This window comes from Prionailurus bengalensis, chromosome C2 (genome assembly GCF_016509475.1).
Source record: "Prionailurus bengalensis isolate Pbe53 chromosome C2, Fcat_Pben_1.1_paternal_pri, whole genome shotgun sequence".
Lineage (NCBI taxonomy): Eukaryota > Metazoa > Chordata > Mammalia > Carnivora > Felidae > Prionailurus > Prionailurus bengalensis.
Genome location: NC_057350.1, coordinates 26393654 through 26408990, shown reverse-complemented (window position 1 = coordinate 26408990; position 15337 = coordinate 26393654). Strand labels below are relative to the sequence as shown.

General features: G+C 42.3%; 1 protein-coding gene across 3 annotated transcripts in view; it reads left to right on the top strand.

The window, feature by feature from the left end:
• The first annotated feature begins 349 nt into the window (after positions 1-349).
• CXADR (CXADR Ig-like cell adhesion molecule) overlaps positions 350-15337 on the top strand; it is a 56871-nt gene continuing 41883 nt past the window's right edge. Inside the window, exons 1-2 of one of the 3 annotated variants that reach the window (XM_043593828.1) lie at positions 465-578; positions 12821-12937. Coding sequence is in view for 2 of the 3 variants with exons in the window: in XM_043593829.1 (XP_043449764.1) it covers positions 536-578 (43 nt within the window). In the remaining variant the exon portion in view is untranslated. Of the gene's footprint in view, positions 579-12820; positions 12938-15337 lie in introns of all 3 variants that reach the window. The other 2 variants (XM_043593829.1, XM_043593827.1) reach the window with 2 other exon arrangements.

Genomic DNA, 15337 nt, shown 5'->3' with positions numbered 1-15337 from the left:
GGCCCCTCATTCCGTACCAGCCAGAGGGGAGGGCGGGGTGAGCGCCTGCGGGGCCAACCGTGTTTGCCGCCCTTCAGGATCCCGGGGCAGGACCGCAGGCGTGGGTCGTTCCGTGCCTCATCCTGAAGCAAGGGCGCGACCGCAACTGGGGAAAGGAGCCTGCTAGACCCTAGTGCACACACCCTGATTTAACTAGAGGCACTGAAGCGGGGACCTGGGCTCATGGGGGGAATGGCTGCCGGCTCACCCCAAGACAGAGCGCAGCTGGCCGGGGAATTCTATTCCAGAGTATCCCTAGGGCAGTCCGCACTGGTTGCCACGGCAACCCCACGCTCTTGGCGGAGCCGGCGCGCGCCGCGGGGCTCAGCCACTACCGGAAGTGACGTATTTCACCTGCCGTGCGAGGGTGGGGTGGGACGGGGGTGCGGAGGTGCAGCCGCCGCCAGCCAGTCGGGAGCGCGCAAGGCGCAGGGTGACTGAGACCCCGGGTGAGAGCCGCCTACCTTCAGTCACCGCCCACGGCCGGGCCGCCACCATGGCGCTTCTGCTGCGATTCGTCGTCTTGTGGGGAGTCGCGGGTGAGTGGGGGGCAATTCAGTTCCTAGGGTTCCTGTTGCCGGCACCGCCCTGGGGCGCTCGCTGCCTGCGGCCACCCGGGAACAATGAGGCGTGGGGGAGGGGACGGGTGCGGTTTGGGGGCGCTGCGGCAGTGGTGGCCGTGCGGGAGGTATCAAAATGGGGTGGTTTGCGGAGCCGGGCGTGCGAGCCGGGAAGGTGGAATGGCTCGGAATAGAGCCATGCAGGGGCATGAAGTGTCCGGGGGGAGTTGGAGATGGTGGGGACCGAGCCCGGAGATGAGGGGCGGCGGTACAGGGGCTCCTCTGGCGCGGGTGGTGGGCGCGGCGTGCCGGATGCGCCTGGCGTCTCTCCCAGACCATTCTTTGCTGCGGGTGCAAGCTTTGCTTTATTCGCGCTTGCCTTTTCCCTTGTTAGCCGCGGTGTTGTGTCCGTCCAGGGTTACTCGATTTCCAAAGCCTTGGGCTGCGAGTTTGCAGGTGTTGAGCAGTCCAAACGGGGAGGCTGAATTACAAACGCCATGATTAAATAGACACCGAGCTTTTCAGTGCCTCAAATCGTCCAGGCTACCTCTAGGAAAGAGGCGCTGAACGAACAGTAGCCTGAGCCTTCTTGGTCTGGTAGAAGAGGAGAGCCCAAGCACGAGCTGTTACCTAGAAGGTAACTCGACGAAGTAGACCGTGTTAAATCAAAAGTAGATTCCAGCAAAAAATAAATACTAAATAAATAAATAAATGCGGTTTTGGTTTCCGCAGTCCCGGCGCAAAGTGCAAAGGAGAAATTCGTAACCTCGGTTTGAATTTATGATGAGTTAATTCATTTTGAAGATAAGAGGGGATGACTTGTACGGGGCACTTCTTAAAGGATTCGCCAAGTACATTTTTCGACTGCGTCTTTCTCGGGAGGGGAAAAAAGGCATTTAAAAAATGCGTGGACTATTAGAAGGCACAATCATTTGACACTTTAAGTGATCTGTTTTCATGTCAGTGTTTTAACTACCTGATCTTGTTTGTCAGGGTAAGCACTTGTATTTTAGAACCAAATTGTTAATTAAAGGAAAAAAAAATCCATAGGTGGGACCCTGGAGACACATTCGTGTAGCTTCTGGAAGGATTTTTTTTTTTTTTTTTTTAAGCCCGAAAGGATCGGGTGGCCCTTTCTGTTGGGATGGCCCTTCGTTTCCTGTTGAAATGTTAATTCCATTGTTGGATGCCACATCTGTGAGCATTACTCATGGGATCAACATTCTATTACCAAGTCTAATCTTCAGACTATAGCACCACCTCCACCTTTTTGATACATATCATTTAGACTTGGGTGAAATTTCCAAAGTAAAGCTTCTGCAAAAGATGAAGGGTCAGTAACCAGTTTACTTGGTACATTCCCATCTTTGTTTTGTCAAGGACTAAGCTGAAGTTGAAGTGGAGGACACATGTTCTCTATGGGAAGAATATTTTAGGCTACATTTAGAGCAGAAAAGTGGAATAACATAAACAATGTAGAGGATTTAAAAAAAATTTTTTTAATGTTTATTTATTTTTGAGAGAGACAGAGATAGAGTGCGAGCTGGGGAGGGGCAGAGAGAGGAGGAGACAGAATCTGAAGCAGGCTCCAGGCTGTCAGCGCAGGGCCCGAGGTGGGACTCGAACTCACAAATTTAGGAGATCATGACTGAGCCCACATTGGCCGCTTAACCGACTGAGCCACCCAGGCGCCCTGAAGAGGATTCTGTTTTTCACCCCCTGGGGATGTCCAACTAATTGTCTGGATTTCATTTTTTCTGGGTGCCTCACTTTGTTAGGCACAATGAGCTTCTCATTAAAGGACTATTGTCCTTAGCTTAACAAGACAACTATTTTTAGTTCCAATTTCCCAGCTTAGGGAACAACTCAAAAACTATGTAACTGATGTATGGCTTCGAGTATTTCTTGAGATACTCTTTGCCATTTTAGAAGTCCGTTGCTATGAATTCAGTTTGGGTGGTAACATGATTGGCTTCTACATTTGGCAAAACAGAGTGGAGGAGGCTTACAGATTAAAAATTGCAGTGCTATTTTTCTTCTAGATTTGTCTCCATATGGGTTGTAAAGCATTTTGTGGTATATTCTGGTTGCTAGTGGAAGTCCTTTTGATGCATTTTATTACCCACCCAGCAGCAAGTCATACTACCTAAGTCACACTAATAATAGTGGCAGTGGTAGTATAGCTGTAGAAATCGTAGTAAAATTAAAGCCTTGATTGAGCAGTTATTAAACGCCAGACACTGTTAAGGGCTTTACATATACTCCATCTACCTAGTAACCCTAGAGGGTGTGTATTACAATGATCCCTATTGTACCTGTGAGGAAACTGAGGCATAGAATAGTTATATAACTTAATTTGCCAAGGTCACAAACTTCCTCTTTAATCCTTGCTCTTACCACCATGTTATTTTGCCTTTTTCCTCTTTGATTATCTCTGATTGACATCCTAAATTTTTGTCACTGGTTATCTGTCATGTAATAAGAACCTGCTGTGTGCCAAATACTGAAGTCTTCTGTTATTAGCCCTTTACTCTTTTGATTTTAGTTGAATGCTTCCTGGCACCATTATGAAGACACGGGGAGTCAGGGCTTAGTGTTGTAAAACTGACGTGGCCCATGTACCAGCAGCATCAGCATCACCTGGGGATCTTGTTAAAGTTTGGGGGGCTGCTGTTTCTCACACTGTCAGCATGAGTGAAACTAAAAATTACTTGTCTGCCTACTGCTTGTTAGTCATTTGATGGCTGCAGGCCCCTGTCCTTTCTGTGTGCCTCAGTTGCTTTATGTGTCAATAGTAGGGATCCTACCACCACAGAGTTGTTGAGGAGCAAAGTGAAATGTTTATCATTTTGCTTTCCGGAAGTCTTCTTTTGCATAAAATATATGAAGATTAAGTGGGAACTTTATCTCCTCTATATATGTCTCTTACTGTTCATATTTTGGCCATTATACCAACCACCCAAAAAAAGTCACCCCTCCTCAGAGGCAAGCCACGTTAGATTGGCTCCTTACCCTGCTCGTTGTGGGGTGTCCGTCAGTCACTCAGTTTATCTCATTGCACTAGGTCAGAGGGCAGGGGCATGACCTGTGTTCTTGTTACAGTCCCAGTGTTAGTTAGCTTGTGGTATGTGGCAAATAGCAAATGTTCAGCAATATTGTGTGGCTAAAAGTTTGCAGCTTTTTTACCACTACGCCTGTGTATATGACGTAGCTCTCATCGGTTCCATTTCTCTCTCTCTCTTTCCCTTCTTATCAAATAAAGATGGTCCTTCTAGTGATCATTCCAGTAGCCTTGTCTCATTCAGTTGTTAGTCTAAAGTTAAGCTTCTGCTTTATCTTTGATCTCATTGTTCTGTTTCACTTTAGTTGCCAAAGGTAACAATCACCGTGTTCCAAATCCGCTTATCTTTTGGAACTTCTTTTTGGTTCTTTCCCACCCTGTTAACTTGCTCTTCATTGACTTCTACAGAAGGTCCCTAAAATGTCAACCTTAGCCAAGATTTGGCCCATAGTCCTCTTCTTTCAATCTTAGACCTGGGTGACCTCATCTACCCATTACTGTAACCTCCAAACAGTTGCTAATGACTTAAAAATCGTGCCAGCTCAGCCTACCTCTCCTTTGAATTCTGGGCCACTGTTTCCAACTGCTTAACATTCACATTCCATCCGAATGCACTTTAGTACCTTACACTGTGCGAGTCTGGAGCAGAACTCATCCGTTAATTAATTGATTAATGATCCAATCATTCAAATATTTATGGCCTACTATGTACGGTGCCTGTACTAGGCGCCCTTACAGTAGTAGGTGCAAAGGTTTGATAGGACATTCCCAGCAGATGGTACAGCTTTTGCAAAGTCATGGAGTTCTGAAAGGATATAATGTATTGTGAGAGGTGAGAAATTCAGTGCATTAGAGCATCTAACCAGCACTTCTCAAAGTTTTGATGTGCGCCTGAGTCTTTCTTATAAGAAAATATGGGGTGAGGCCTGAGATTTTGCCTTTTAACCAGTGACCCACACTGTGGGTGGGTGAAGATCTAAGGCTGTGCCAGGAGCTTAGTAGATGAAGATGATGGACAGCTGTCAAGTGCTGCCACCCTCCTTGGTGGTACAAAGAAACTTGTGAAGGCATTAAAAAAGTGAGATTATACACTGAGATTATTCTCTTGAATGATGAACCTGGAGGCAGTTCTGGAGGCAGATAGAACCAATAGATCTGATACAGGAAGCTATCTGGGATGATCTACACATAAGCAGTCCCTGTTAAAAAAAAAACAAAAACACAAGAGTTGTGTTGGGCTTCCTTGGGTGTGAAAAGTTTTAAGGGAAATGCAGTGAAACCTGATACCTGGTTGGTTGCAAGAAAAAGTTGGAGAGAAGCAGTAAGATTTCTGGCTTTGGGAGAATGGTGAAGTCACTAACCAACAGAGGGTAAAAAAAAAAGGAGCAAGTTTTAGGGGAAATGACCAATGAGCTTAAGTTTAGACAGGTGATATTTGAGGAGCCCGAAGGGAATGGAGGTAAAAAATACCTATTAGGAAGATTGAAACAAAGGACTGGATCTCAGGAAAGACAAGTTTGGTGATAGAGAATTGAGAATCACCACTGATAGGTGGCATCCGTGTAAGGTTAACCAGGAAAAGCTGGTAGGACTAGGAGAGATGGTGAAATGTGACACTGGAGAGCATCAACGTCTAATAAGGGTGAATAATAAGGGGTGATGGGGGGGCATGTAGGAGAACTATGGGATGAGGGTATCCCAGAAACTGATGTAGAAATGAGGCCAGTGGGTCTTACCATTGGGGGATTATTGGCGACATTCAGGAAGTTCTTGATTCCATAAGGAGGACAGTTTTCTGTAGGGGATAGAGTACAGCTGGATTTTCATATATTAAGGAGTGGGCATCAGGTAAGTAAAGAATGAAAAACACGCTTAACGTTTGCAGTTGTCTTGACAGTGAAACATTGCACAAATGACCTTCATTCCAAGGGACAGTAGCAGAAGCTAAGCAGCTAAGGACTCCCTTACCTTCCAGCCACCCAGACTTAGAACCTTGTTCCTTATTTTCCTTTGTGCACCATTTCCTCCTTGTACCTTAAATATTGGGGTTCCTCAGTTTATGGCTTCAGTTAGCGTTTATGTCTTGACAGCTTCCAATCTATTTCTAGTCTGTCTCCCAAGCTTTTTCCCCTCATTTGAAACCACCCACTTGACATCCCTGCTTCGACTTTCTGCAGGTGCCTGCAATTGAACCTGTCTACATAACGACTGTTCCCTCTCCCATTAAGTGGCTTTTTCAGCTAGCAAAATACCCAGGCAGAAATCTGGGTGCCTTACTGACTCTTCCTGTTCTCTCATCTGCTTACATCCAGTCACTTTCTAAGTCACTTGTATCCCTCCAGCCACTACTCGTAGTCCAGGTTATCACCTCTTAAGATGGTTGAAATAGCTTCGTTGACCTTTGATTAAGTGAATTTTTCTCTACTCCAAGCACATTACATTACTGGAGTGTGTTCTAATGTTTGTCAGGTGGGCCTTTATTGTAATTGTTTTTCCTGACCAGACTGTACATTTCATGATGTCAAGGATTGTCTGTTGATTCCATATTTTGTTCCCAGTGTATGCACAGCCCATGCTAATTAAATGGGAAAATGTTCTAGGCAGGAATTGATGTTTGTTGGCTTGTGGAAAAAGACCTGGAGGGAAAGAGCACTTGAAGATCAAGAGTATGTTCCTCACAGAAGAGGTGAGCAGGGCTGGGCTCCGTACCCTGCACAGGCAAGCTGTGTGTGTCTGTTTTGCCCTGCTCTCAGTAATGGAGTGAATTTGTGTTAACACCGTCTCATTGTAATCTCCTGTTGCAGCCTGTTCTCCCAATCATGTTGTTTCTACTTTTCCTCTGTTTTATACAAATCATTATCAGGTGTAATTAAATAAAGGCAAGAATTGATAGTGGGAACTTTTGGTTCATTTATTTGGTGGCCAGCAAGAAATGGATAAAGTAACTAGCCCATGGGGTGCCTGGATGGCTTAGCCAGTTGAGTAATTGACTTCAGCTCAGGTCATGATCTTGCCATTCATGAGTTTGAACCCCACATCAGGCTTGCTGTTGTCACCCTGTCAGTGCAGACCCCACTTCGGATTCTCTCTCCCACTCTCTGCCCCTCCCCCACTCGTGTGCACGCACACACTCAAAAAATAAATAAAACATTAAAAAAATACATTTGTAAAATGATAAAGTAACCCAGAACATAATTAAAAATTATGTAATTAAAAAGAACTTATGGCTTTATCCTGCTGTTTTTCATCTATCTTATATATTTTTAAGAAAACAAATCTAATATTCTAGAATAATTATTACATTGGTGTTGGAATTAGACTGGTTTCTATTAGGAGTGTGGTGCGAAATATAAGTAAAAAGCAACAACCTTTTCTAGTGGTGGTTCCCTACTCATTTTCTACTCCACATTTGGGGGGGGGGGTGCAGAAATGACAAACAGTGGAATGTGAAGGGGTTGGAAAACATCACCCTGGCATGGTGAAGTGAGCTGTTGGGGGAGCTGGTTTGGAGTTCATGGTTTGGTGATCTCTTTGGGGGTCTATTATTGGTATTGCTTTGTAAGTTGTTCAGTCTGTTGAATCCATTACGGTCTCTGTAAAAATGCAAAGAAAGCTGAAAATGTTTCTACATTCACTGGTGAAATGGTGACTTAAAGAGACAATTTCTCTTTTGTGCTTTTGCACAGGCCTTTTCTGTCACCTTTCTTCCCTCACCTCATTGACTCACTCTTCCTGGTTTCTAATAAAGAGTTAGCCAATTAGAGTTTAAGCATTAAAGGCCTTAACTTGACTCAGCATTATTTGCAATTTTAATTAGCAGTGTGCTGTAGAAGAAAAGACTGTGGTCTGCCCTGTTGACAAAGAGAAGGTAGGATAAGGGAGGGAGATAATAGTCTATTTTAGGGTAAGTATGAGATCAAGGCATGGTCTAGTTTGTCCTTTGATAGTTGGTGAGAAAAAGGATTAACAGTCAAATTAACCATTGTTAATTGGTTAACTGAGACAATGCAAATTTCCTGTGAAACTATGAAATCACTTCCATTCTTTCAGAGGTATTTTATAAGTTGGAATGTGAATGGCTTTGATTTAATTTACTTCTAAGACATAAAAATTTGTTTAGATTTTAAGAAGAAACAGTAACTAATTGTAATCACGACCTCACCATTTTATAGTGTAAATGTATGTTTTGTGTGAGTTTTACAGGTTTCTCCAAAGGAAGGGTAGTTTGGCTGCACAGATCACATGCTCTCAAGGAATCTCAAGAAACATTCAGATACAGTGAATCAAATGTGTTCAGCCACATCTCTGTTAAATCCTTAGAGTGACTGTAGCTGACCCTCTCAGGCTCACTTGGATTCCCCAGGGAAGAGAGCTTTGAACTCTTGAATACCAGACGAGTCCCATGGGGGTTTTCCTTAATGGCCCAGACAAAAACTCTTGAGTATTTTGTGCCCTGGGTAGTTTGTACGGTAAGAATTGAGAAGAGTCTTTAACCTACTTGGTGGCACAATGTGAAATCTGATACTTTTAGAATCTACTGGTAACTCTGGGCTGGAAAAGTGATTGTACCTTTTTTTCCCCTGCTAAATATACACGTATATTTTATTTCAAAAAACACATTATAGAAGTCTTAAATTTATATTTTACAATAAAAGATACCAATATATGCATTGTTTGTATAACTTCATGGACTGGAATTTGAATCAGTGCTATGTTGCGGTCACTATAGACCATCACACTGAACCACGATGCATAGTTATGATGTGCCATATATTTTTTTGAGTTTAGTTATTTTGAGAGAGATTGAGAGTATGCGCTCGAGCTCGGGGTGGGGGTTGGCAGAGAAGAGGGAGAGAGAATCTCAAGTAGGCTCCGAGTGTTGTCAGCGAGGAGCCCCAACGCTGGGCTTGAATTCTCGTACTGTGAGACATAACTGAGCTGCAATCAAGAGTCAGATGCTCACCGACTGAGCCACCCAGGTACCTTATTTTTTAAGACAATTTCACACCCATCTCATTTGGGTCTTCTGACATCCTTGGGGTAAGAAGAACAGTTTGTATTACTCTAATTTATAGGAATTAAGTCCAATAAATTGTCACATTGGTCTAAACAGTGCTGTCCAGTAGAAATATAATGCAAGACACATATGTAATTTAAAGTTTTCTGGTAGCCACATTTAAAAGTAAAAAGAAAAAGTGAAATTCATTTGAATATATATTTTGTTCCTTTTTCTGGCTTGCCTTAAGCATATCTATGGATGTTACAGGGGTGGTGGGATTTAGATGGAATTGGAGCTCTCGGGCTCCTGAGACCTACCAGGTTGTACCTTGTTAGAAATATTTGAGTCCAGGGGCGCCTGGGTGGCGCAGTCGGTTAAGCGTCCGGCTTCAGCCAGGTCACGATCTCGCGGTCCGTGAGTTCGAGCCCCGTGTCGGGCTCTGGGCTGATGGCCCGGAGCCTGGAGCCTGTTTCTGATTCTGTGTCTCCCTCTCTCTCTGCCCCTCGCCCGTTCATGCTCTGTCTCTCTCTGTCCCAAAAATAAACGTTGAAAAAAAAATTTTTTTTTTAAAAAGAAATATTTGAGTCCAGAGTTGTGAGACAATACAGTTCTTTGGAAAATATATATTTTGTTTAATTCAGTATATACAAAATAGTTCCATGTGATCAAATTAAACATTAATAAGATTAAAATTTTTTTTCTCACTAATTCTCTGAAATCTGGTTAGTATTTGGCCTACACACGTCTCAGTTTGCACCAGCCATGTCTGAAGTGCTCAGTAGCCGAATGTGGCTAGCAGCTATCCTGGTGGTCAGCACACGTCTAGAATTTGAAGCTTTAGTTCCAGTCACCTTCTAACGTAACTAGTCTCAGAACATCCTGCTAACTGAACAAACATGGGTGTAGTGTTCTTCTGAGATAATTATGTTATTATTTGTATCCATAGTATTCTTATTGGTAACATGCTAGCTAACTTTCTTGAAATTATGAGAACAATTGTTACCCATGCACAAAACTATATTAGCTGCCCTTATTTGATTGCTATGTGCATTTACATCTTAGGTATGAGGCAGAAAAAACAAATACATGCACCAAAATCACATTTTTAACTTGCCTGTGAGGGCAATAAATGCATTTATGGAAAGGTGGAAAATAAGGACAGAATGGCCCCTGATGATGGTTGCTAGGGAAATTTGAATTCACTTTGGGATATTAGAAAGGAATTAATGCCAGTATTGAGGCAATCAAGTTAGACATGCTTACAACGGAGATGATTTTTTCATTGTAATGAACCCTTTTTTTCTTACCTTCAGGATTTTCCATAAGGAGATAATATTATTTACTCATTTTGCTGTTATATCTATTTCTTTGCTTTCTTACTTACTGTGAGCTCATCTTTTTAACACATTTCACCTGAGGGGTGTGTGTGTGTGTGTGTGTGTGTGTGTGTGTGTGTGTTGCCAAGTACTCACTTTTCCTGTTTCATGTTAATTAAAGGAAGGGAAGAGAGCCTGAGGTTTTTATGAGGAAGGAGGCAAAGGCAGATTTTTAACAACAGAGCATATTCTGTGAAGGCGATGAAAGTATTCACCATGGCAATGGATATACTTTACCCATAAGGCAAAATATGCCGTTTGCGTTTGTTTTGCCAGAGAATTCTAAAATTAGAAAACATGGGGAAGGTAGCATAGTTCGACAAAAGGCTTAGACTTAATTCTGATTGCAGTTGAGATTTGAATTTCTTGAGAGGAGTATTTGTGTGTGTGGAGAGGGTGGGGGGAGAGAGGGTGGGGAAGGGTTGGGTCACAATCCAAGACAGAAAATCTGTCTTGCGTGTTTACTTTCTTAATTTCCCCTGGCTTTCCTTTATAATTTACGTTTTTCCTGGTCCTGGTTTATAATATACATCGAATATTTCTTATTCAGAACTTCAATTCTTATGGAAGACATTTGGGGGTAAATAGATTATAATGTGTACATGTGGGTGAGGTTTTGTGCCAGATGCTTCAGAAGATGTGAAGAAGACACCATTCTGATACTGTAGGAAAGCTTCATTTCAGAGAAGCGAGTCAGGCACTTACTCCCCAGCTCTGATTCTCAGCAGAGGAGGATGGGGATCAGAGTAGAAATGTTACGTGATATAAAAATGTATGGTTTTTGGTTATTCTCTTTGGGCCCCACTGGCTTCTCCACACTACTTTCCCCTCCTTCGACCTTGTGTCCTAGCCCTTCAACCTTGAGACTCCTGCCCTCTCCTTATACCAAACTTCTGGTTGCTTCTTCACAATGACTGAGAAATGCCTTACCTCATACTCCTGTCCTGCCCCCATCACAGCATTATGTTTCATTTTTACAGTTCATTCTTCCACCATTCTTACATAGCAGTTCCTTGACCTCTCAAATACAGTGATTTTCTCTCTAGTTTACTTAGGTAGCCCTCTCTTTATACTTTTTCCTCTGAAATCTTGAACTCTGTGGTCATTGGCACCTAGAGCTTTCCTGAAATTCTGTCATACCTTCTTGCTATCAGTGAGATCTTCAGGCCTTTAACCACCCTCTACCCCACTTCTGGTTACTTTAAAACAAGAATTTCTTTAATAATCCAGGGTCCCCTGGTCAGACCTCAGTTCTCATCTCTGATATGGATTGATCTTCCAGGCCAGTTTCTTTGGTCCTGCTTATGGACTGTGATGCTCAGCTGTGTACATTGGAGAGACTTTATTGTCCACTTTGGCTAGACTTTTTTTTTTTTTTTTTAATATATAAAGTCCATTTACAAAGCAGTGGGATGTGATTTTTTTTTAACAAAAACAAAATAAAAGTAACTTTTGTCTCTAACTCATTCAGCTCTTTTAAAATGTCTTTAAAAGTAAACCTTTTAGGGTTGTCTGTCTCAGTTGGTAGAACATGCAACTCTTAATCTTGGGGTCATGAGTTTGAGCCTCATGTTGGGTAGAGTTTACCTAAATTTTAAAAATTAAAGAAGAAAAGTAAACCTTTTATCTCAAGTATGTCATTTATGCATAGAGAAGCACAAAGTTTAGAGCATTATTTACAGGTGTACAGGTGAGAGCATTATCACAAAACAGAAACATCCGTGTAATTCTTACCCTGAGTAGGAAATAGAATATAACCCTCATTTCTCATTTCGCAACAACTCTTCCCTGACCACACATCATACTCCGCTACTTTCTTTCTACCCTTGAGAGCCAAGTTCCTCAAAACAGTGTCATTTCTGTCTACTGACATATCTCAAGTCCCCGGCCTTTTCCAGTCACTTCTTCACTCTCTTCTGATTTCTAACAGTGTAGGTTAGTATTAACACTTTATAGAAATGGAATTATACAATATATGTTTTGTGGGGGTTTTTTGGTGGGGGTTTGTTTGTAGCTGTAGACTGTTTGCATTGCTGCATGGTATTCTATTGTGTGGCGATATCACAATTGACTTAACCCATTTTACTGTGGCTGGACATTTTTTTCCAATTTTTTGCTATTGCGAAAAATGCTGCTGTGACTTTCTCATTCATATGTTTCAGTGCACATTTGCACACATTTCTCTACCTGTGAATGTTGTTTCTGTGGTCCCATAGATAATAATACCTGTGTTTAGCTTTAGTTGAAACGGCTGCACAGTTTTCCAGAGTTAATCGTGCAGGTTGACACTCCCACCAATAGAGTGTGCTCCATGTCCCCATCAGAGCCTTTTATCATTTTGGCTCTTCTGGGGGGTGCATATTGCTACATCCCCTTTTTTTTATTATTATTATTTTATGTTTATTTATTTTTGAGACAGAGAGAGACAGAGCATGAGCAGGGAAGGGGCAGAGAGAGAGGGAGACACAGAATCGGAAGCAGGCTCCAGGCTCTGAGCTGTCAGCACAGAGCCTGACACCAGGCTCGAACTTGTCAACTGCGAGATTAGGACCTGGGCTGAAGTCAGATGCTCAACAGACTGAGAGCCACCCAGGCGCCCCAGTGCCACATCATTTTTAGAAAACATTTTAATTATGGAAATTTTCAAATCCATAGAACTAGAGAAAAGGGTATGGTAAGGTCAGTATGTAGATCTTTGCTCAGCTTCATCGACTATGAGCTTGTATCATTTGGACTCGTGGTACCATTCTGCAGTCTCTCACTTCTTTCCCCATTCCTTTCACAGGTATTTCAGAACTTGAACCTGCCTTCCAAAACCCTCTGCCCACATTTTTTTCTGCCTCTTTTATTCTAAGTAAATGCTGTTTGCCTCCTTTGTCACAGAGGAAATAGAGGCTATCAGGTACAAATTCCCTTAATTTCTTGTACCTTACTGAATAAGCTTATCCATAATTGTACTGTCCTCTTAACTCCTTCCCTCCATTCTTATTTAAAGGTTGTCTTATTTCTTATTTTCTAGGCATCATTCTTTCTGGGGTCTTGAGCCTTCAGTTTCTGAGGGTTCTGCTCTGTGTATTTTTAAGCCTCTTTCATTCTATTTGCTCTTTCCTTTTGACTTATGTAAACATGCTCTACATTTCCCATTTCACAACAACCCTTCATTGACCACACATCATACTCTGCCACTTTCCTCCTACCCTTGAGAGCCAGTTCCTTAAAACAGTAGCCTTCTACTTCTGTGTCTAGTCACACATCTCAACCTTTGTAGTTAGCTGTATTCCACTGTAACTGCCCAAAGCCACCACTAAATCAGATTTGGCCTAGGTCACCAGTGATGTTGTTTTTGTCAAACCTAGTGGATACATTTCAGTGTCATTTATTTACAAAACAGATTTTAAGTTCGTCCTGTATGGAAGGCACTGCTAAGTGTGAGTGATAAAAGATTAAAAAGTACCTTCCCTGGGGCTCCTGGGTGGCTCAGTCGGTTAAGCGTCCGACCTCGGCTCAGGTCATGATCTCGCGGTCCGCGACTTCAAGCCCCGCGTCGGGCTCTGCTGACAGCTCAGAGCCTGGAGCCTGTTTCAGATTCTGTGTCTCCCTCTCTCTGACCCTCCCCCGTTCATGCTCTGTCTCTCTCTGTCTCAAAAATAAATAAACATTAAAAAAAAAATTTAAAAAGTACCTTCCCAACACTACAGGAGTTTATGTCCTAGAAGTGACATAGTGTTATAGGATGACAGTGAATTGTCATATTAGATGTTGTTTATTGAAAGATGATACCATGTTGCGCTAGAACTGTTCTAAAAGCTTTACATACATTCTTTTATTTAATTCCTACAATGAAGTAGGCATTATTACTATTGATTGTCATTTTATTTTTGAAAAAATTTTTAATGTTTATTTTTTGGGAGAGAAAGAGACAAGAGTATGATGAGCAGGGGAGGGGCAGAGAGACAGGGAGACACAGAATCCAAAGGAGGCTCCAGGCTCTGAGCTGTCAGCACAGAGCCTGATGCGGGCCTCAAACTCACGAACCATGAGATCATGGCCTGAGCCCAAGTTGGATTCTTAACTGACTGAGTCACCCAGGCGCCCGTATTGATTCCCATTGTAAGAGAGAAACACACGGACTTAAAAATGCTAGAAACTTACCAATCATTTAGTAAGCTCAGTATGAATTTGAACCCAAATCTTACCTTGGAGCCAATGCTATTAATGGACAGAACTGTTTCCATAATTCAGTATGCAAATGTTTCAGAGATGTCTGCACATTTAAGTGAGCTCAGAACTACTTCTTACTTACTACCTTTGAGTTGCAGAAGAAGGGGAGGAGATGGATGTCAGGGGAAGACTTCTTGTTGGTTTTTGATTATCTAAAATTAGGACATATTTAGATCTGAAGTAGACATTTTGGTTCAGTATCCTCAATTTATGTTTAAGCCCTAAAGAAGCAACAACATGTTCAAAATGATAATGGGTTTCTTGTTATTGTTACTGTTTTGTGACAAATGACAACAGATTCCTAGTCTGGTATTTATTTCCTTGTTAAAAAAAGGTTCACCCAGGGGTGCCTGGCTGGCTCAGTTGGTAGAGCATGAAACTCTTGATTTCATGGTTTTGAGTTCAAGCCCCACGTTGGATGTAGAGATAAGTTTAAAATCTTTTGTTTTAAACAATTTTTAAAGTTTATTTTGAGAGAGGGAGGAGCCAGGCACACATGTGTGCGTGAGAGCAGTTGAAGAGGCCGAGAGAGGGAAAGAGAATCCCAAGCAGGTTCTGTGCTGTCAGTGCTGAGCCAGACATGGGGCTCTATCCCACGAACTGTGACATTATGACCTGAACTGAAATCAAGAGCCAGCCGCTTAAGAAACTGAGTCACTTAGAAGTTTTGTATAGCAGAGGAAAGTGTGAACTTCAAGCTCTCCTCCACCATAGTGATTGGAGTGGGGTCTAAAACCTACTCTTGTATTTCATACTGATTTTTAAAACAAGATGTCTGTGTTCAAGGGTGTTTACTGGTGGACTTCAACTCAACAGGATAAGTGTGGGAACATCTTGCTCCCCATAGTAGCCCAGATACCCCTCAGGGTCTTGATTTCTTCACTGTAAAATGGGGACAATAGTAGTACCTCCTTCAAAGAGAATTTAAAGAGTTAATATGTATACACCTTTTTAAAAAAATATGTATACACTTTTGAAAAGTGCCTGACACATAATCTCAGTCACTGTTAGTTATTGTTTATTGTTAAGATAAGGATTTCCCCATTTCCATCTCTGTTTATTTCCTGGGTACTTTTTATTT